The following is a 20,621-nucleotide window of genomic DNA, read 5'->3' on the forward strand; positions in this document are numbered from 1 at the left end:
TTTTTTTAAATTGGGTTGGCTAAATGCAGCTTCATATTCTAGCAATCATTGTCCTGCTTACATATTTGCCTGACTGGGTTGCAGTTGTAGGTTTTATTATCTCCAGAGGTTTTTTTATTCTGGTGCTTTATCTTCTGAGTATAGCAATGTATTCTTTTGGCCTTCTTCCCTTTCCTCTTGGTGCCAAAACTCGGGGTTTCAGGTTTATTTTTGAGTAGCTTTCATCCATACTGCTTTTTAATTTTATCTCATGGTGGCCTTGCAGCACCCTACAGTCCCAGAGTGTGGGATCAGCACATTCCAGCAGCCCGGAGTCAGGGAGCACCAGTGACTCAGACAGCTCTTCAGACTCAGAGACAGAGAGCAACTCCAGTGACAGTGAAGAAAACGACCCTCTGAGAGCATCAGCACCTGAGGTGAATACAAATAAAATGTAGAGGCTGCTTAATGCAGTCTCCTGTCCTCAGACTTTCTGCTGTCTGAATGCAATTGAGACAGAAGACCTGGACTCTGGTCATTGTTCAGGTGTCTCCTTGACATCTTTGCTGCATTATCAGACTTTCCTTGCTCTTTGCTTCCCTTCTAGATTTTGTAAATTAAATTAGGAGTTTTATGTGCCTATCCTTAGTGGATCAAGGGTTGGACTTGATGATCTCTGAGGTCCCTTCCAACCCAGCCAATTCTATGATTCTATGATCCTTGAGGTGATTGACTCCTAGACAAACTAGTGCCTTCACTGGCGAGGCACAGATGAAAAACATGGCTTGTCTGGGGTGTTTGGAGCCTACCTCTACACATACAACTAACTTCTCTGGGTGCTGAGGCTGTGGGCTGCTTCAGGGTGAGACCCTGATACAGTAGGAGGAGTTGTTGAAGCAACTGAAGTGATCAGGAAGGGCTGGAATGTGCTTAGGCTTGCTTCTGTTGAATTTGGCTTGGATAGTGCTACCCTGAAATTTCTGAAGCTTCTATTGGGAAAGGCAGACCAAACAGAAGACAGTGCCTAAAAGTTTTATAATTGACACCATGCATTTTGTACAAATCTGCTGCAGAAGTGCTCGTGTCCCATGGTTTCAAATGGTTCCTCTAGCTTGCAAAAGATTCTCAGGCCAGTGGGAAGAGCAGGGTTATATCCTATGGATCACAGCTGATGTAAACCAATCTGCTGACAGTTTTTGAGGTATTCACACAAAGCCCAGAAACCTTGTAGTTGATTTCTTCCCCACCTCCAGCCTATCTTTCGTTACTTTAACCTTAGGAGCACATGAACAGGGAGAATTTTACGTGCGGAGAACAGGCTTTGGGAGAAGAAATATTTTTTCGTCTCACACCTAATAAGCTTTATCATCCAGCAGTTCAGTTACTGACTTTGCCCTCTGTAATGTGGGTCTTTGGAAGGAAATGTTATACTTCTCTTTTAAGAAATCCTACCTGTTTTGTCTTGAAAAAACTAGATTGTAAGAGCCTTCTCACTCCAGTGAACTCGTAGAAATTTGCCATTTTAACCATTGGTCATGGTGTAAGGGTGGGCCCGCCACTAAACAGAGTACAGCTGCTCTCTATTAAGTTTTTCCTTTCCCTGCCTGGGAAAGGAAAGAGAAAGAGGATCAGAGTACACCCCTGTCTGATAGCAGAGTGTATTATAAACAAAAGCTTTTGGCCATGTTTTAATAGTATTTGGGGGGAAGAGGGGGGAAATGGTCTTAAGTGGCTAATAACTTAAAATTCTAATGAAAATAAAGTGGATTTGTGTTATCTGAAAAGTATAATGGAATTTATTGTTTAGTTTTACGTACAAACCCATCGTAAAAGCAAACTTTTTTAGACTGGGTTTGTAGATTGGCTCACTCAAACACAGCTGAAGGCATGTCTTGTTTATCCACATGCTCTACAGTGAGTTGAGCCTGGGTAGAGAAGAAAAACATGTCTTTGAAAACCTTTCATGTGCTTGCTCTTTCTGAGGAAGAGTTATGGCTCTTGTCAGGAAGTTGAGTTGTGACTGGGGTGAATCTATGAGGGCAGGAGTCCTCAGCTGGTGTCCAGGTAATGACCTGCACACATTTGAGTGATGCTGACACAAATGTAGTGACAGATACTTTCAAAACGGACCCCAAGAGAATCTCTCCTGTGATTAGCATCTTCTGTTGTCAGTTTTAGGGAAATTTGGGTTTGCTTTTCTTGTGACTTGTCAGACTATTAGGCAGGGCTTGGAACAACCATATTGTTACCTGACTGTGGCTTCAGAGGCCTGCAGACCTTGGTTGTTGCTTCTGTTTTGCTTGGCCCAGAGAGAGATGGGTGCTGGGCTGTGTAGGCAGAGGACAGAAGAGGCTGGACTTGATACACTCACCATGCAATTTCATTTGGTAAATGCTTTCTCTTTTGGTTAAACCACAGGAGTCTGACAGCATACCTGCCAGACTTTGATGAGATATGGTAGCTGTCCCAGCTTCTCATCCATTTTGAAAGCAGTGTTGTGTGCAGATAACTTTCCAGATGCATTGAAAGAACAGCACCTGATCTGTTTTTCCAAGTGCTGCTGTTTCTGTATGTTGGCCCACGGTGCAACGATGTTGCTTATTGGCAAACTAAGATGGCACTTTCAGGCAGTCTGGTCTTTTACTGAGTGACAGGCATGGCTAGCAGAGGTCCAGGAGTGCTGTGCAACACATTTGACTGATCCTGTGCAAAACCAAGGGTGGCGTTTCTGGAGTGTGTGTGCACATGCTGAAGCATCCCCACTCAGTGCTTCACTTTCAAAGGGAAATTTTGCTGGATACTGGTAAGATGTGCTAGGAGGGAAGTAGCCCATAAAGGCATCAGCGTTGCATTTCTCTTTTTGCCTGCAGCCTGATCCACCAACTTCTAATAAGTGGCAGCTTGACAACTGGCTGACCAAGGTGAACCCACCAGCAGTACCAACAGAGAGTCTCAGTGAAATTGCCCACGAGGATGGATGTGAGGAGGGCAAGGAGGAGGGGCAGGATGTCAGCAGCAATTTCTCCCAGTATGCTGAGCTGAGGGAGCCTCATCACAAGAGCTCCATCCGAGCAGCCAGGGCTCCTCAGGATGCTCATCTTCCAACCAAACGCAGCTGCCAGAGGTCTCCCATCCACACTGAGGAGCCTTTGCCCAGGCAGACTGTGGCCATCAAACGGCCTGGCAAGGCTACAGTGCACAAGGGCTCTAAGGGAGGCCTGAAGGTGGAGACTGACCCTGATCCTTTCCAGGTCAGAGACAAGTCTTCAAGAGACAAGCCAAAAGTCAAAACGAAAGGGAAGCCCAAACGCAGTAACAGAAAAGACCCGAAACCAGCGCTGCAGGAGCCCCCCGAGAGCAGAAAGCACAAGAGCTCCCACCAGGCCGTCGCCAAACCTTTGTTGAACCCCAAACTCATGAGAGATGTTTTGCTCAGTGGTGCCCAGGAACATCTTGCTCTCAGTCCCCTTTCTCAAGGTCAGGATATAACCCCCACCAGGAGCAGCAGCCCCAGGACCACCGTAGCAGCCAGAGAGGATCTTCACAAGGAGAAGCTTCCCTTGCCTGGCAGGGAGAAGTTGCTCTCACCCATGAGGGACGCCCCTTCCCCTCTGTCCCTCATGGTGAAAATAGATCTCCCTCTCCTGTCAAGAATCCCCCAGCCCCCTGGGAAAGGCAGTCACCAGAAGAGAGCAGAGGCCAAGAAACTCTCCAGTGCAAGGAAGCAGGACTTGGAGAGGAAAACTGCAGACGCTACTGACAAGTCCATGCAGAAGAGGAAGGTAAGATGTGGAGGTGGGTTTGTACAAGGTCCAAAGTTGTATTTTAAAAACCCATGTGAAGAGTTAATTTCTGCTTAGGTGAGGATGGATTCATTAATGCTCCTCCTACAAAGATGTTATGAAACTTCTAAAGGAAATGTATATCAAAACTCTCCACAGATGTTTCTTGTTAATCACAAATCCCCTGCTGTGCGAATGAAAAGCCCTGTGAGCTGTGGTGTTTTAAAACATATTTTGCTATTTTCTTGAAGTGCTGGTTTTCTCAGCCAAGAAAACCCCAAACACCCCATGTCAGAGGTGCTTTTTGCAGCAGGCTGGATCGGCATGTGGCTGCCCAGCCCCCTCACAGCATTTGTGGGTTTCTCCAGCTTTCAACCCAGGCAGAGCTCTAGGGCTGCAGTGCCCCCTGCCCCTGCAATCTGTTCAAAAGCAGCACAGTCTCTGGAGCACCTCCCAGGCTGTGCAGACATACCTGCTGTCCACTTGGTGTCTGTTGTGGGACAGCATCTTGCCTGTAGTTTGGGGTCATGCCCAGAGGGAGGACTGACCCAAACCACCCCACTCTACAGTTTTCAGTTTTGCCCCTGTATGCACCTTCTGCCTGCTGCCATGCAGTCTTGGTCTGCTTAGTGTCATCTTCTCCTGTGTGGATTAATTTATTTCCATGAAGCAGTTGTGATTGCTTGCTTACATAAAGGGGAACAAATGCTGCAGGTGTGAATTGTCTTATGACTTGGGGTGATGGCAGCAGCCCTGTGCTTCTTGCTTTTCCATAAATGCAGACTATTAACTGAGCCAGGTTCATGGATAATAACAACCATCACTAAACCCTGCTTTGGATCTTAGCACTTGGATAAATAAGTAGAAATCTTCTTGGGTTTTCCCTGGATCTGTTGTGGTGCTAGCAGCAATGCTAATGCTTAAAAGATGCATGTGTCCAGTTAGGGGCTTTCCAGAGACCTCTTTGCAGAGTCCTTCAGTGGTGCTTAGGGACTTGGTGTAGTGGTGGGCTTGACAGTGTTAGTTTTATGGTTGGAATCAATTATCTTAAAGGTCTTTTCCAAACATCTGCAATTAAGGTGTGATAGTTGCTTTCCCTTGAATTACAGGAAGGCTCTTTATTTAACTGACATGTTAGTTGTTCACAAGTGTTTTTCTGGAAGCTGACTCTCAAGAGGGTTCAGCTGCACAAAGAGTTGTCTTCAGTCCTTAACAGTGAATGGGTATTCACTGTGGTTATTTCAGGGCCCGTATACTTTTTTGATCCTCCTCACATAGAGCAGGTGGCTTAGTATGTAAGGGTGAACCCTGGTTCCCACATGGGTTTCATTTAGTCTTGTTGATTTCTGAACTTCCCCTGTTGGTGGGGAAAAATTCAGAAGAGCGGGGAAATGGTGAAGAAACTTGAGACCCTGGCAGTCCCCCTATTGCAGAGCGGCAGGAGAAAGGTAAACAGATCTGTTGCTTCTCCTTTTGTCTTTCAAGGATCCAAGAGAGAGGCTATTTGATGTTAGACATATCTTCCTTTGCAGTCTGAGTGTCTGATTGCAGGAGAACCCATCTCAAAGCCTTCCTCTCTGTATTATGTCAGCATGCATCAGTGTTCTTGGAGCTAGGTCAGGTAGCATCAGACATCTTTTGTAGTAGCTGTGGAGCTCAACCTGAGAAACAGTTTAAGGACACGATCTAAGTTCTGGAGCCTTGTCCTGACCACACTGCCAGAGGTAGAGTCTGCCACAGCCCACTGAGCTCCATCACAGTGACATAAACCTGGTTGTACTCTTGGGAGAGACAGAAAGTCTTTGAGTGCTTTGGGCTGTCATCAGGCACACTATAGGTAATGTTGATGAGTAAGTGCAGTTACTTGTACATCTTCCTGTGTATCAAATGATTCTGAAGTTTTCCATTCAGATGAGCTGATGATTTGCAGGATTTGTATTGTGAGATCTGTGGAGTGCAATAAAAGGTATTGCTTAATACCTCTATATCTTAATGGTTCCTATTCTGGAGAGCAGTGGCAGCAATTTTAACTGAATGTTTAAAATTTCTTCTATATCAGATTCTTGTTAATAAAATAAAAAACCCATGTACATCTGGGGCATCTGAGTGATCTAACTGCTGTGAAAGAATTTTTTTCCTTCCCTTCAGTAAGGCATATCACAAAACGCAGTTGCTTGCAGTTCATGACTTTGCCAGTGGGAATCTGAATACATTTCTGTATGTTAGGACTGAGTGGGGGGAAAAAACATCTAGAACAGATGGAATGCTTATTTTAAGCAGTGGAAGTACCTTAGTGTTGATTACTATCAGCAACAAGAGGTTTTAGTAGTTCTATCCCAACCACTACAAAACAATCTCTCCAAGTACAAGTAGATAAAATGTCATTTTATATACTGAAATCTTGATCTGCTGTGGTCTGGGTTTCTTTTTGTCATTTCCAATATCTTATTACCCTGACCTTGGCTGAGGCAATCCCATGCATCAATACAGGTTGTGAGGAGAAAGGATTGAGGACAGCCCTGAGGAGAAGGATTTGGGGGTGGTGGTGGAGCAGAAGCTCAACATGAGCCATCAATGTGCACCTGCAGCCCAGAAAGCCAACTGGGTCCTGGGCTGCATCAAAAGAAGCAGAGACAGAGGTCGAGGGAGGGGATTCTCCTCCTCTGCTCTGCTCTTGTGAGACCCCACCTGGAGTACTGTGTCCAGTTCTGGAGTCCCCAACACAGGAAGGACATGGAGCTCCTGGAACATGTCCAGAGCAGAGCCACAGAAATGCTCAGAGGGCTGGAGCACCTCCCCTGTGAAGCCAGGCTGAGGGAGTTGGGGTTGTTCAGCCTGGAGAAGAGGAGGCTCCCAGGTGACCTCAGAGCAACCTTTCAATATCTGAAGGGGCTACAAGAAAGCTGGGGTAGGGCTTTTGGACAGGGATGTAGTGAGAGGACAAGGGACGATGGTTTAAAACTTGAAGAGGGGAGATTCAGATTAGGTATTAGGAAGAAATTCTTTCCTGTGAGGGTGGTGAGACCCTGGTACAAGTTGTCCAGGGAAGTTTTGGCTGCCCCCTGCCAGGCAGTGTTGGAGGCCATGTGGGATGGGGCCTTCAGCAACTTGGTCTGGTGGGAGGTGCCCATGCAGGGGGGTTGGAAGTAAGTGATCTTTAAGGTCCCTTTAAACCCTTGCCATTCTTATGATTCTATGATCCTATCCCTTTTTTAACCAGAATCAACCCAACTTAGCTATGCTGGTCTGTATTTTGCATTAACCTTCAAAACCTGAGTAATTTTTTTTTCTTCCTGTTAGAGGGAAGTGGAGAAGGAAATTGATGGGAAGAAAATTAAATCGGAAAAGGAAACAAAATCGGTGAAGTCCTCAGCTAAAAAAGACTCCAAGAAATTGAAGTGAGTATGCAGTGATGAGATGGCAAAGGATGTGTAAAACCAGGTCTTTTCTTAAAAAGATGAAGACAAGGAATTGTATCTTCTGTCTTTACATGTGTGAGTTTGCTTTTAATAGAATGTGCCTTCTGATGCTTAATCTGCTGGATTTACATCCTGGACCCAACTACATGGCTATGGGACTGTAATTTATTCACCTTTTCATATGTTGCAGATGCAAAATGATACTTGGGTGTTACCTATCTTCCCGAACTGTTCTATGATTTTATAATTCTAGGTAAATAAGACTGGAGAGTTCAAGCAGGAATTATTTCTGCGTTCATGAGAAATGGAACTGGACTTAATGTGTTTCTAAGGAGGCAATTGGACTAGATGATCTTTAAAGGTCCTTTCCAAGCCAAACCATTCTATGTTTCTGTGAACTTCTGTGCCTATGTCTGTCTTCCTTGTTCTGGGTTCTACTGTCATAGTTACTTTGAGAGAGTTTGTGCTCTCACTGGGTGGGAAGCAGCAGAAAGCATTGTATCAGATTGATGATTCTTATGTACATTTAAAACTTAATCTTTGTTAGGTGAGAAGATGGTGTGAACATGTTTCACATGAGGTGCAGGTAAATTGGGTTGCTTGCTCAGACTCCCACTGCAGACAGGTGAGATAGCTGAAAGTGTGACTCCAGGTCCCTGAGCAATCATATCCATAACAGAGAGATTTCTTAGGAAAAGGCATTGTACTGTAACTGGATGTCCCTAAATTCTGACTTGGTGATCATTGCTGTTTTAATTGGACAGAAAAAGTCAGGTGTTAATGCTGCTACTGTTAGCTCCCTCAGCTCCGTTTGCTGTCACCAGTGACAGGCTTTGAATAACCCCAGCTGGCTACTGGTGCACAGAGTATCTGTGCTAGGTGGGACCTGTCTTCTCCCAGCTAAGAACACAGGGGTGGATGTGATGGATATTGCAGAGCTCTGCTTTCTCACCTTGCTGCTGTACAAGGCTGCTGAACTGGGATACTCCAGTTCAGCACATGCATCCAGAAGCACGTAGATGTATGTGCTTCCTCTCTCCCTAACCAGATCAAGATGCCACAGTGCCAGTGGGCTTTCCATCGTGACTGGCCCTAATTTTTATAGGGGTGAAATGTGCAAAGCCTAGAGGAACTTTCCCCTTTTCCACTAAAATTGTCTTGACTTTTTTTGTATGTGACCTAGTGGACTGACAGTCAGTGTGCCTTTTGAATGACAACTCTGTTTGGAATTTCAGGTGGCCTTTATGGCCAGGAAGTCCTCACTTATATTCCAGCATAGCATTTGCAGACCTTCTGATAGATCTGCTGAAATTTACCCCATAATTTGCACAAGGGTGTACTGCCAGCATTTTGTCAGGTCTAGCATTTGCTAGAGCAAATGCTTTCAAGGCCATGTCTTCAAAAATGGGCAGTGTTCCTGACAGGGGAGGCTCATGTGTCAGTCATGAGCTACTGCATTTAATTTCCACTTGCCTATGGCTTGAATTTGAGGTATTGACTTGGATTGGTGTGTAGCATTGAGGTTTGTGTCCTGCCAATACAAATAAACTGCTTTTCTTCAGAAAAAGCACGATGGATATACTCTTAAAGCACCGAGACAGCTAGTTGAAGGAATATTTCAGCTGTGGTAGTAATGGAATGGCTTTGATTCTGGAGTTCATTACTCCCTTTTACTCAGTGCAAATAAGCACCCTTTTTACTCATGTTCTGGCTTGCAGAGTGTCAAGAATAGGATGATTTTTTGGGGAGAGAGGGCTCTGGATCAGGTCAGGGAAAGCTGCTGTGCTCTGTGTGAAATAGTCCATGCTGTAGTGTCTGCTGTGCCAAGGTGGTGAAGCTGGGCTATATGTGTGTAGTGAGTTAGGGACTGTATCATGGGAAAAGTGGATTGTGGAAAATGTGGGAGAACTGTCCCATGCACAGCAGAATGAAGCAAGATGTGCAACATGATGCTTCATTCTTCTCATTGGGTTGAACATAATTTCATCCCCTTCTGAAATTGCAGTCTGTAAGTTGGCATTCACTGCTCAGTCTTTTCTTGGAAACTTTGAGAAACTGAGTAAGAACCATAAATGAGCAGTAGTGAGGCAATCTTAACTTCAGATGATCAAAAATCTGATATGTTACCGTATTATTATTTAAAAGCACAGCATTTTAAGTCTATCACTTGAATCATCTCAACTTTCTAAGTGTTGTCTAGCTGAGCTGCCAAGCATTAGGGGAACAGCTCATTTTAATTCTGTCAAAGCACACAGGATCAAACATCTTCTTTCCTGAGTATCTTTGACCATAGAAGATGCCTCTCCTCATTGTGGTAGAAGGTAGTGCTGCTGTTCTTCTGCCTTGTTAGGTGATTTGTCTGAGGGATTTTTAATTGCTGTTATTACCTCCCTCCCTCTTTCAGTGAAAAGAGGCTGACTGGGAGAATGCCCTTGTTGCAACATCCTGTTACTCTGGTTCAAGTCTTTACTCTGAGGATTAAATAAACCCGAGGCTTATTCCTACCTGAAAAGCAACTTGCTTGTATGTTGTTGACAGCTGAAGATGTGATATCAAATGTATGATGAAGTCAGTGAAGTTTCATTTTGCCTTTTTTGGGTTCTTCATGTTAACAAGTCATTTGACACTTCCAGAGAAATTTAAATAGAGTTGGTACATGATACAAGTAATTTTATGAAAAAATCCCTATGTTATATGTACGCAATATGCATCCCAGCTGTTGAATTTGCTTCCCATCTTCAGAGCATCAAAAGCTTCACTTGAGACCCGGAAGAAAGATCTCCTGCTTCCCCCACCACTGCCACCCATGTTTCCTGCACCAAAGTCAAGCAAGATGGCCCAGAAGAGACCTAGAAGTGAGAACAATGAGCTGCCTGCCATGGATAACACTGCCAAGAACAAGAGCAACCACAAGGATCCTTTGTTCTCTAAGCACAAGAAGGTGGAAAGAAATCACACGGAACTGTCAAAGGGCATCAAAGTAGGTATCCATTATTCCTGACAGGATGTTTCCTGCAACTCATGCATGCTCTGTAATTCCTTTTAGAAACATTATCTGGGGACATTAAGAAGGAAGTAAGGTAAACCAGCCATTAGAGTAAGCTTTTTGAAGCATTAAAGAGGCTATCTGTGACTGCATGTTGCTAGCCCAAAACCCTCTTTTGTAACTTCCCTGCTGACTTTCCACCACCTGTTTTTATCTCACTAGTGTAACCTAGTGAGATGGGTGACCAGATAAAACCCAAGAGATTCATGTTTATTGTAGTAACTTTCTGACTTTGTGCAACTCCAAGTACAATACTGGTGAAAAATAAGTATGTTTACATACTTACTCATTAAAAATAAGAAAACAAAACACATGTGGTTTGTTTTTACCACTACCTGGTTTTAAAGTTTAGAGCTTGTTTACAAAATTGTTAATGATCCTTGCAGATGGATTTTTTGGTTTTGCATTATAAAATTTAATTAAATTTTTATTTTTATCTTTTTACCAGAGCCTGGGTAGAATGTTGTTGTGTGTGTCTGTTAAGTCAGACTGTGAACTTGGTGTTAGTTGGCTTCTCAGTGCTTGCTTTTTCCTGATACTGTATTTAGTAATGGAGAATCAGCTATTGCTGTGTGGTTAAGCTGGAAATAACTGTGAATTGTTATTACCCCTTCCTACCTTGGCTAGTGGCTGTGAAAAGTGTGTTGCTTGCAGCCTTACTGTGATCTTAACCATTGAGGAGGAAAACCTTCCACTTAATTTCTCCATGCTTAGGGAAAATTTGAATGGTATTAAGCCTTACTGGAGTCAGATAAGAAACGAGGTTTCCATTTACATTTTTGGAGGAAGTGCTGGGTAAGAAGGTCAGAGCAGTAGGAGAGCCTGAAGAATAGACTGTGCCTGAGACACGTAAACATTTGCTCTTGAAATTTAGGAAAGCCAAGCTTTGAAGTTGGCTTAGTTGTATCTCTCTAACCAGCTTTACTCTGGGTTTCCAGGGATCTGCAGGGGATGCCACAAATCCTTTCCCAGTGCCTTCTTTGCCAAATGGTACCTCCAAGCCAAGGAGACCTCCACTCAAGATTGAAAAGTAAGTTTTTGTTTTATACTCCTTGTCTGTACTTTCTGAAGACACCAGGCAAGACTGGTCCTGCAGCCACCCGGGCTTCTGTTTCTGAGTGAGCACTTCTTTTGGGAGGAAAGAGGTAGAGGTGTCTGGGACCTTCCCTGTACTGCCTTCTTGTGCCTGGGACTTACCCTGCCCACCACAAAGCAAAGGTCTCATTACAACAGTTTTTGGTTTGAGGGAAGCTACTGTAGAAATTAGGTACTCCTTAATTCTAGAGGTGTCACTTTTGCCTGCCTCCAAGTGGTGGTGGGTTTTGATTTGTCTGATTCTTGACAACTAGCAGACTCCTTTGTGACAAGTTGCTGGGCAGGCAGCTGACTGTTTCTGAGGGGGTGTTGCTCTTTACTTACTGATTTTGCACAGGGACATGGCTTAGGGGTGAGCTTCCAGTGCTGGTCAAAGGTTGGACTGGGTGATCTTGATGGTCTCTTTTAACCAAAGACATTCTGTGATCTCAGTGCCCACCTTTTATCATCATTTATGTGCTGAGACCACGCTGTGTAGAAGCCTGGGTAGCCACATCTCTTGTAAGCAGATAACTTGAATGCAAGCTCTTTTGGTCTAGGATCAGTTTGTGGTACTGCAAAATTTACTGTGTTTCAAAGAAAATCTATGTGGAAAATCTATGTACCTGAGAAGGGACAGGAAAGGGTATAACCACTATCTTTCCATGGGAGTGAAGAAGTAAATTTGGCTTCACAGTAGCCTACTCTCCAGTGTTTTTTTTAATTTCCAAATGTAAGTTTTAATTGCAATTCTAAAATATGTCTTTTAGGAAAGCACCTCTTTTCATTTGTGCATTCAGCTGCTGTGTATTTCTGGACATGCAGACAATATTATTTTAATTTAATGACTGTCATAATCATAATCTATGTTTTGAGAAGGCTTACCAAAGCCTTAGCAGGCTTAGCAAGCTTACCAAAACAGAATGTTTAGGCTCATAATGTCTTCCAGGTATGAAGGTAAAATTGATAATCATCCTACGCTTTTATCCCTGGTTTCTGTTTTCCTCCCTCTGCCTCCAATACAGGCAGCATCCAATGGAATACTATATAGAAGAGGCCAAGAGGCTGAAGCACAAAGCTGATGCAATGGTAAGGCTTGGCCCTGTGCAAGAAATGTTAACTGGCTTTTGCATTCTTACCCAGATACCTGAGTGCATGTGAATAAGATTTGCTGGCAGACATTACTTCCCTGCTCCTTACTGGTCTAGGTTCAGATCACAGGTGGGGAGGCTATGTGAATTTGTGAAATTTTCAGGAATTTCCCTTTGTTATAAACATATCTAGAGAATACATTAGATGAATAAGACAGCTTAAGTGTAAGGCAGAATCCTGATGGTAGCTGCTGAACAAGGCTTGGAAGTTCTCTTTGCAGATGTCACTGGTTTGCTCAGCTACATGCATTTTAACAGTGAGTGTGACAACGTGTTTCTTTGCTAATTTTGGCTTGGTTAGATACATTTGCTTCTTGCCATTTACCTGTGAAAATGAAGTGTGGCAATACTACAGTTGGAAAGCCCCATCTGCCTCCCACAAGGTAGGTTCCAAGAAAAAGAAAAAATGCTGAGCAAGAGAAAGAGAGAAGAATAGCCAGAGCACACAAAGCTGCTGACTGGGACCACTCTGGTGGTTTTGCTGACACTGCTTTAATTATCACCCAGAGGCCTGACTTGCGTCTTTTTCTTTGATCAAATCTTGTCTAACTAAGGAGAAAAAAGAAATTCAGGTACAATTGCAAGAAGCAGGTTTTGTCGTAGTCTAAAAACGAGATTTATCTTCCCAATAGACTGACAAGACTGGAAAGGCTTTTCAGTACCTGGATGCTGCCCTTTCTTTCATTGAATATGGATTTGCCCTGGAATCGGATGCACCAGCACCAAAATCAGCATTCAGCATCTTCAGCGACACCATAGATCTCATCAAGTAAGTGGTTTTCAAACATGATGATTCAGCAGCATGTTTGTAGGTGACGGGTTAGTTTCATTGCCTGTTTGCAACTGGGGCAGCTTTTGATTCCAACCATGGAGCAGAGTTGCAGTTGCTGTATGAGCATGAAACAGAAAGACCATCCAGAGGCACCAGAGACAAATCCTTTGAAATATTTCAGCGTTACTCATCAGAAGAAGTAGGCACTGTGTCCCCCCCAGCATTTGAGCCTTGCATTTGCAGCACACCTGAGGACACTGGTTATGACAGTTGAGAACATGAAAGAGCTTTTCCTTCATCCAGATCTGAAGTTGCTATTGCATGTGAGCTCAGTAATATTTCAGTTTAAAAAAAGCAAAGCAATTTACCTGGTAGAACAGCTTATGTTCCAAAGGTATTGCAGCTTGATTGAAGGCAGATTTTACTGGTTTCTTCCATGTGTCTTTCTACAAGTACACATCTTTGGGATTTCTTTTAGCAACCTTCACCATTTAGTTTCACATCAATAGTAGGTGTATCCTGATAGTATGACATATACAGGCAGCACAGCACAAGGAACCATATATTGCATAAAAGACAGGCAGTTATCTGGTTATTTTGAAATTACAGGTTATGACAATGTTTTTGAGAGATGACTTGACTTCAAATAATTGTTTCAGTTGGAAGGGATTTTAAAGATCACCTAGTTCTAGTTCCCCTGCACAGGCAGGGACACCTCCCACCAGAACAGGTTGCTCAAAACTCCATCCAACCTGGTCTTCAACACTTCAGGGAGGAGGCAGCCACAACTTCCCTGGGCAACCTGTTTGAATGTCTCACCAGTCTCACTGTGAAAAATTTCTTCATCATATCTAACGTAAATCTTCCCTCTTTCAGCTTAAAACTGTTTGCCATTGTCCTGTCACTCCATGCCACTGTAAAAAGTTTTTCCCCAACTTTCCTGTAGCCCCCTTCAGGTACTGGAAGGCTGCTGTAAGATCTCCTTGGAGCCTTCTCTTCTCCAGGCTGAACAACCCCAACTCTCCCATACTGTCCTTGTAGGAGAGTTGCTCCAGCCCTTAGATAATTTTTGTGGCCCTCCTCTGGACTTTCTCCAAGAGCCACATGTCCTTCCTGTGTTGGTCACTCCAGAACTGGACACAGTACTTCAGGTGCAGTCTCACAGGAGTGGAGTAGAGGGGAGAATCACCTCCCTCAATCTGCTGGACATGGTTCTTTTGATGCAGCCCAGGATATTGTTGGCTTTCTGGTATGCAAGGTCACCTTGCCCAGCCCATGTTGAGATTCTCATCAGTCAACACTCTCAAGTCTTCCTCAGGGCTGTTCTCAATCCATTCACCACCCAGCCTGTATTTGTGTGTGGGATAGGGTTCTTACCCAGGCGCAGAACCTTGAAGTTGGTATGGACACACCTCTTAGGTCTGTCAGGGTCCCTCTGGATGGCAACCCTTCCCTCCAGCATGTCAACCTTTCCACATGGCTTGGTGGCATCAGCAAACTTGCTAAGGGTTCACTCAGTTCCACTGTCCATGTCCCCTACAAGGATTTTAAACATCCCTGGTCCCACTACCCACCCCTGAGGAACTCTACTTGTCACTGGTCTCAATTGGGACAGCAAGCTGTTGAACACCAGCTGATTCCTCATCCAGCGAGTGGGTCATCTGTCAGGTCTGTCTCTCTCCAATGTAGAGACAAGGATGTCTTGTGGGACAGTATCACACACTTTGCACAAGTCCAGGTAGATGACATCAGTTGATCTTACCTTATCTATCAATGCTATATCCCTGTCACAGAAGGCCACCAGACTTGTCAGGTACCGTTTGCCTTAGTGAAACCATGCTGGCTGTCTCCAATCACTTCCTTATTTACCATGTGCTGTAGCATAGTTTTCAGGAGAATCTGCTCCATTCTCTTGCTGGGCACAGAGGTGACCTGGTCTTCCTTTTTTCCCCTTTTTAAAAATGGAGGTTACATTTCCCCTTTCTCAGTCAGTGGGAACTTCACCAGGCTGCCATTATTTCTCAAATGTTATGGATAGTGTCTTAGCAACTTCATCTGCCCATTTCCTCAGGACCTGCAGATGCATCTCATCAGGTTCCATGGACTTGTGCACCTTCAGGTCTCTGAGATGGTCCTGAACCAGCTCTTCTCCTACAGTGGGTTGTTCTTCATTCTCCCAATCCCTAACTTCACTTTTTGTGACGTGCAGTGTGGCTTGAGCACTTGCTGGTGAAGATTGAGGCCAGAGTAATTAGTACCTCAGCCTTCATATAGCAGGTAACCTGCTCTCCCCTTTCCTTGTGGAGAGGTCCCACATTTTCCTAGGCTTTTGTTGCTGACACACTTCTAGAAACTCTTCCCTTTGTCCTTGGTATTCCCACCTGGAGTACTGCATGTAGTTCTGGAGTCCCCAGCACAAGACAGACATAGGGCTCTTGGAGCGAGCCCAGAGGAGCGCCTCAAAGGTGATCAGAGGGCTGGAGCACTTCTCTTAGGAGGACAGACTGAGAGAGCTGGTTTTGTTCAGCCTGGATAAGAGAAGGCTCCAAGGGGACCTTAGAGCAGTTTGCCAGTACCTGAAGGGGGCTACAAGAAAGCTGAGGAGGGGCTTTTTACATGGGTGTGTAGCAATAGGACAAAGGGTACTACTTTTAAGCTGCAAGAGAATAGCTTTAGGTTAGATATAAAGAAAACTTCTTCTGTGCAAGGGTAGTGAGCTCCTGGCCCAGGTTGTCCAGAAAGGCTGTGGCTGCCCCCCCTCCCTGGCAGTGTCTCAGGCCATGTTGGATGGCAACCTGGGCTGGTGGGAGGTGTCCGTGCCCATGCAGGGGAGGTTGAACTGGATGAGCTTTAAGGTCTCCTCTAACTGAAACCATTCAGTGGTTCTACGATTCCTGTCCAGATTTAATTCTATGAGTTTTTAACTTATCTATGCTTGCAGGGATGTTGGATCAGTGTAAGAGGAGAGTGAGTCATGTAAGGGGTATCTGTTCTCACTGCATGAAAAACAAAGCGTTTTGAGACAGTCCTTTGCTTAATATCATACAAAGTACTCCATGCCAGGACAAAGAACATGGGGCAGGTTTCCTGGCTGGTGTTTGAGTTAACAGCATGCACTGGTTTTTCATGCAGTGAGACGTGGATGGCTGACAAGATTGTGTTTATTTCCTTAGATTCATCATGACATTGAAATCCTTCATGGATGCCTCAGCATCTTCACATGAAAAAACCTTTGCTGTGTTGTGGTGCGTAAATGTTTTCCTGTGCCTTCATGTTCTGTTTTTGGACTTGAGTGAAAGACCCCTTACTTCCAGGGTGAAGGGAATGAGTTAAATGTGAATCAGACTTCTGCAGGGGTAAAAAAACAACACAATATAGAAACCAGAATAAACTGGAACATCTCTAAAGTGAGCTGAGCTATCACAAGGGACGACACGTGGAACACACAGACTCTAAAATTTGATCTGCTGGTAACTTGAGAGTGCATAAGGGCTTTCACCTAAGGTGAAAGAATGCAATTTGGCTGCCCATGTTTGAGCTGTGTAACTGCAGCTGTAGCTGAACATAGCTGAGGCACTGCTGGGTGGGGATGTGCCTTACTCAGCCTAGGCACCTGTTTATATAAAAGACCAGACATGGCCCTTCCTTGGTTTTTTGTTTTCACTTGTGATTTTTTTTTTCACGGGGTCTTTTTTTAGGATGAGCAGAAGGAGGAGAAATTTTGAGCTTTTTTGACCTTGCAGGACAGCTGATGTGTTCCTGCCTCTGTCCCACAAGGCTGCTGAGTGGTGGGCACACAGCAGTGAGCATGGACACTGATGCTTGGGTGTGTTTCTGTTCACAGCATGCGCTGCCAGGCTCTTCTGCATGTGGCAATGTTTCGTTACAAAAAAGACACTGCAATAAAGTATTCCAGGCTGCTGAATGACCACTTCAAGGTAGGGCACATGTATTACCAAGCCGCCAGGTAAGACACTTGTGGTGGTTACTGATGTTGGCTCAACAGCCCAAACCTAACAAGATTCTGTTTCTTGCTGCAGGGTTCTTCCAGAGGAACACAAGCACCTTCTCCATGTGTGGCAAGGTAAGGTGTAAAAATAGGTAATCTGTACTGTGTCTGTAAGGGCATGAGTGGAAACAGTAACTGGAGTACTTGAGTTGCAAGGTGCATCTGAGAGTGCCTCACAACTTGCCCTTTCTTGCCCACTGAAATCATAGCGTTAGGGGGCATGAGTACTTCTGCTCTGTCGTTCCTGTCTTTTTTGTTGGAAAGGGGTTTGGATTTTTTTGTTACAAGGCCCAGAGTTACTCCATATCAGGCAGAGCAGTTGTCCACTAGAGATGCAGGTAAGAGCAAGAAAGTTATTGTCACTATTCTGTTTCAAGGCCTTTGTTGTTGTCATCCTCTGTTAGAGATCCTTTGACACTTAATGGGACACCATCCCCATCTCCTTGGCCACTGTCCAGCAGTGTTATGCCTTCACCCTGTGGTGGCATAACTTTGAGGTGTGATACTTCAGTATTTTTCCTTTTAGCTCAGTCACTGATTATGAAAAAGAAACTAATTTTCTGATTTGAAAGTTATTGAGCATTTTGTCCTTTCTATGCATCTTCAGCAGTGTTGCTGTGACAGCAAAAGTAAAAGGTAAGCTGTCACGTAGCAGTGTTTGACCCAGTGCCAAGCAGACTGAGCCTGTGCTTTAATGACAATGAATAAGAAAGAGTTTTTCCTGTGTGCTGTGGTAATTGCACTTGGCAGATAGCTTGCTGCCTCCATGTCTGTCCCTTTTAAACTCTGTGGTTGGGAGGGGGTTCTTTGGTCTTTAGTACTGACACTGAAATTCCAGTTGCTTTTCTGCCCCCTTACACAGTGTAGTTTATTGGAAGGGAAATGGTCACCCAAGAGCAGTGGTGGCAGCCCCCTCATCCCAGTGGCTAAAATTAAGTTGGGTAAAGTGCTGGGGGTGAAGTGATGTGATGAGGCCAGGCTGTGTCTGTAAGGTGGGCAGCTGACCACATCTAGCTTTGCTGTGTCTATAAATAAAGGTGTGTAGGCTGACCTCACTGCTGTGAATAGCTGGCAGAAAGCTCCATCCTCGAGAGGTGGGAAGCTTCAGCATGGCTGAAATAGAAGTCATTAGGATTAAAAAGCCACTTGGATAATCTGGTGAAGGCTTCCACAAGTAGGTGTAATAGTGTTTCTAATAGTGTTTCTTTCTTCTGCAGAAGCACAGGCATGCCTTCTCCTCTTTCTCCAATGCCCTCTCCTGCCAGTTCTGTGAGTTCTCAGCTGGGATCAAATGCTGGCAACTCCAGTGGCAACAGCATTGGCTCTTCAGTCACTGTCCCCTGTAATATCCTAAACATGACCTCTTCCTATGTCAACATCACTTCCTATATCCTCTATGCACATGATATTTGGGAACAGGCTGATGCACTGGCCAGGAAGAATAAGGGTAAGTTTTTGCCCTGTGTTTTTTTTGTCTCGGTAGTTGCTTAAATACTAACACTTAGTGTTGCCAACACCATACCTAAAGATCAAAGCATTAAGTATGTTCAGATAGACAGATATGGCACATGGGCAGGTTATTAGCAGAGAAAGTTGATGGTGATACAAATATTCCAATTAGTAGCTTGTCTTGGCATCCTCAAATCTCAGAGACCTAAAAGATGGAGGTATCAAGTGTGGGAAACCAGTCAGCTGATTTCATGGCAGCACAAGAAGCATAAGGGGGTTTTGCTCTGTTTTTTCTCTTTGGGACACTCAGCTTTTCTGAGTTGGTTCACTTAATAACAACTTTTTGGCTTGGAGCTGTGTTCTAGTTTTTCTGTGAAACTTCCAGGTATTTTTGTCTTGAAAACAGTGAAGCTGGCTTCTCTCTGTAACAGAAAAGCTGAGCAGCACTTTGGTTGTAGTCATTGCTGGCCACATGAGCAGTATTTGCCAGCAGAATTTACAAAAATTGCTGCTACATTTTTTATTCTACAGTTTTGGTGATTAAAATGTTGAATTGTCCTATAATGAATCATAGAATGGTTTGGATTGGAAGGGACATAAGAGATCATCCAATTCCACCCCCCTGCATGGGCAGGGACACCTCCCATTAGACCAGGTTGCTCCAAGCCCCATCCAGTCTGGCCCTCAACACTTGCAGAGAAGGGTCAGACATCTTCTCCAGGCAACCTGTTCCACTCTAGCAAAAGCAATTCAGTCTATAACCTGCCATTCCGTGTGGCATTTGCAGTGTAATTTTTAAGAAAACACAAAGTTTTGTGAGCAGCTATGGGTGAAGGGATATGTTGCCATGATCTACTGGAAAACTTGCAAAGGAAAATAAGCATATTGTGTCTGGCTGAATTGTTGGAAGGCTGTAGAAATACAGTGCTGAAATTCAAAAAGCTTTGCAAGTCACCTTTGAATAAAGTAACTCTAGTTTTTGGCTGCTCTCTGGGCAAATCTGTGCTTGCAGCAGCAATTCATATGTATTATTTTGGATTAGATCCCCAAAGGGTGATAAAAGATTGTCGCATAGAACAAGTGGTGGATGCTGCTGTTAAGCCAGAGGAATGAGTCATGGAGGAAAACCTATGGGAGAGCAGCCTGAGTGCAGTCTTCTAAATTCAAAAGCTACTCTGTGCTGTCATTTTAATGTAGGGGTTGGTGACTGAAGTAGTAACTACTCGGGAGTGGATCTGTGCAAGAACAGTAAATACTCATGTAGGTTTGGCAGTTGTTGTCACTGCTCAGGATGGTGTAAGAGCTTCAGAAGTGGAACTTGCCTGTATTCAGTGTAAGGTACAGTTGCAGAGGTACAGAGAACACGTGCATAAAACTAAGAAAAAAAACTCAAGCATCCTTAATCTTTTATACAGGAAAGAGCAGTGGCCTTAAGCTATTGAGTTCCCTTAGACAGGGAAGTCATAAGTTAGTGGAAAGCAGTTCCTTGTAACTGTGTCTGAGTTACTTGTGCAGAACTGAAGTGCTTTCTAGCAAATCCACAACCAGGTGCTTTTACAGGGCAGGACCCAGCTCCTCACTGTAATTCAGAACAGCATCATGGATCATGAAGCTGTAACAGGTTGTCCTCTGGCCTCTGGTCTTCCACAGCAAGGACAAGCTGAGGCTGCATGCATGGAAAGTCCTCTGCTTTCATAAGGTGTTCTGGTCACAGATCAGGTTACTTTGTTTTCTCAGGCAAGGGGATTGGACTGCTTTTCTCTGCTTAAAGCTCTTCTGTTCCCCGTGTAAGGGACTGGATGCTCACTTTACAAACAAAAGTGGAAAAACCAGGCTAAATGTGTTCTCTGCTTCTGAGCTAAAAAGTATTAAAATGATAGTGTTGTGCTTTCTGGTTCTGAAGAGTTCCTTGCACAGCCAAGCAGAAATTTTTAGCCTCT

At 44.3% G+C, this 20,621-nt stretch overlaps 1 protein-coding gene across 8 annotated transcripts in view; it reads left to right on the forward strand.

Moving 5' to 3' along the window:
• The window catches only part of AFF1 (ALF transcription elongation factor 1), a 105,807-nt gene that overhangs the window by 70,983 nt on the left and 14,203 nt on the right, over window positions 1-20,621 (forward strand). For 5 of the 8 annotated variants that reach the window (XM_071753610.1, XM_071753606.1, XM_071753611.1 and 2 more), the window contains 11 exons: window positions 266-416; window positions 2,850-3,761; window positions 7,062-7,159; window positions 9,923-10,160; window positions 11,165-11,256; window positions 12,326-12,389; window positions 13,084-13,220; window positions 16,397-16,468; window positions 17,068-17,161; window positions 17,264-17,307; window positions 18,450-18,679. In XM_071753610.1, coding sequence (XP_071609711.1) covers window positions 266-416; window positions 2,850-3,761; window positions 7,062-7,159; window positions 9,923-10,160; window positions 11,165-11,256; window positions 12,326-12,389; window positions 13,084-13,220; window positions 16,397-16,468; window positions 17,068-17,161; window positions 17,264-17,307; window positions 18,450-18,679 — 2,132 coding nt within the window. The remainder of the gene's footprint in view (window positions 1-265; window positions 417-2,849; window positions 3,762-7,061; window positions 7,160-9,922; window positions 10,161-11,164; window positions 11,257-12,325; window positions 12,390-13,083; window positions 13,221-16,396; window positions 16,469-17,067; window positions 17,162-17,263; window positions 17,308-18,449; window positions 18,680-20,621) is intronic. The other 3 variants (XM_071753613.1, XM_071753614.1, XM_071753612.1) reach the window with 2 other exon arrangements.

The sequence above is a fragment of the Heliangelus exortis genome, chromosome 10, assembly GCF_036169615.1.
Source record: "Heliangelus exortis chromosome 10, bHelExo1.hap1, whole genome shotgun sequence".
Taxonomy (NCBI): domain Eukaryota; kingdom Metazoa; phylum Chordata; class Aves; order Apodiformes; family Trochilidae; genus Heliangelus; species Heliangelus exortis.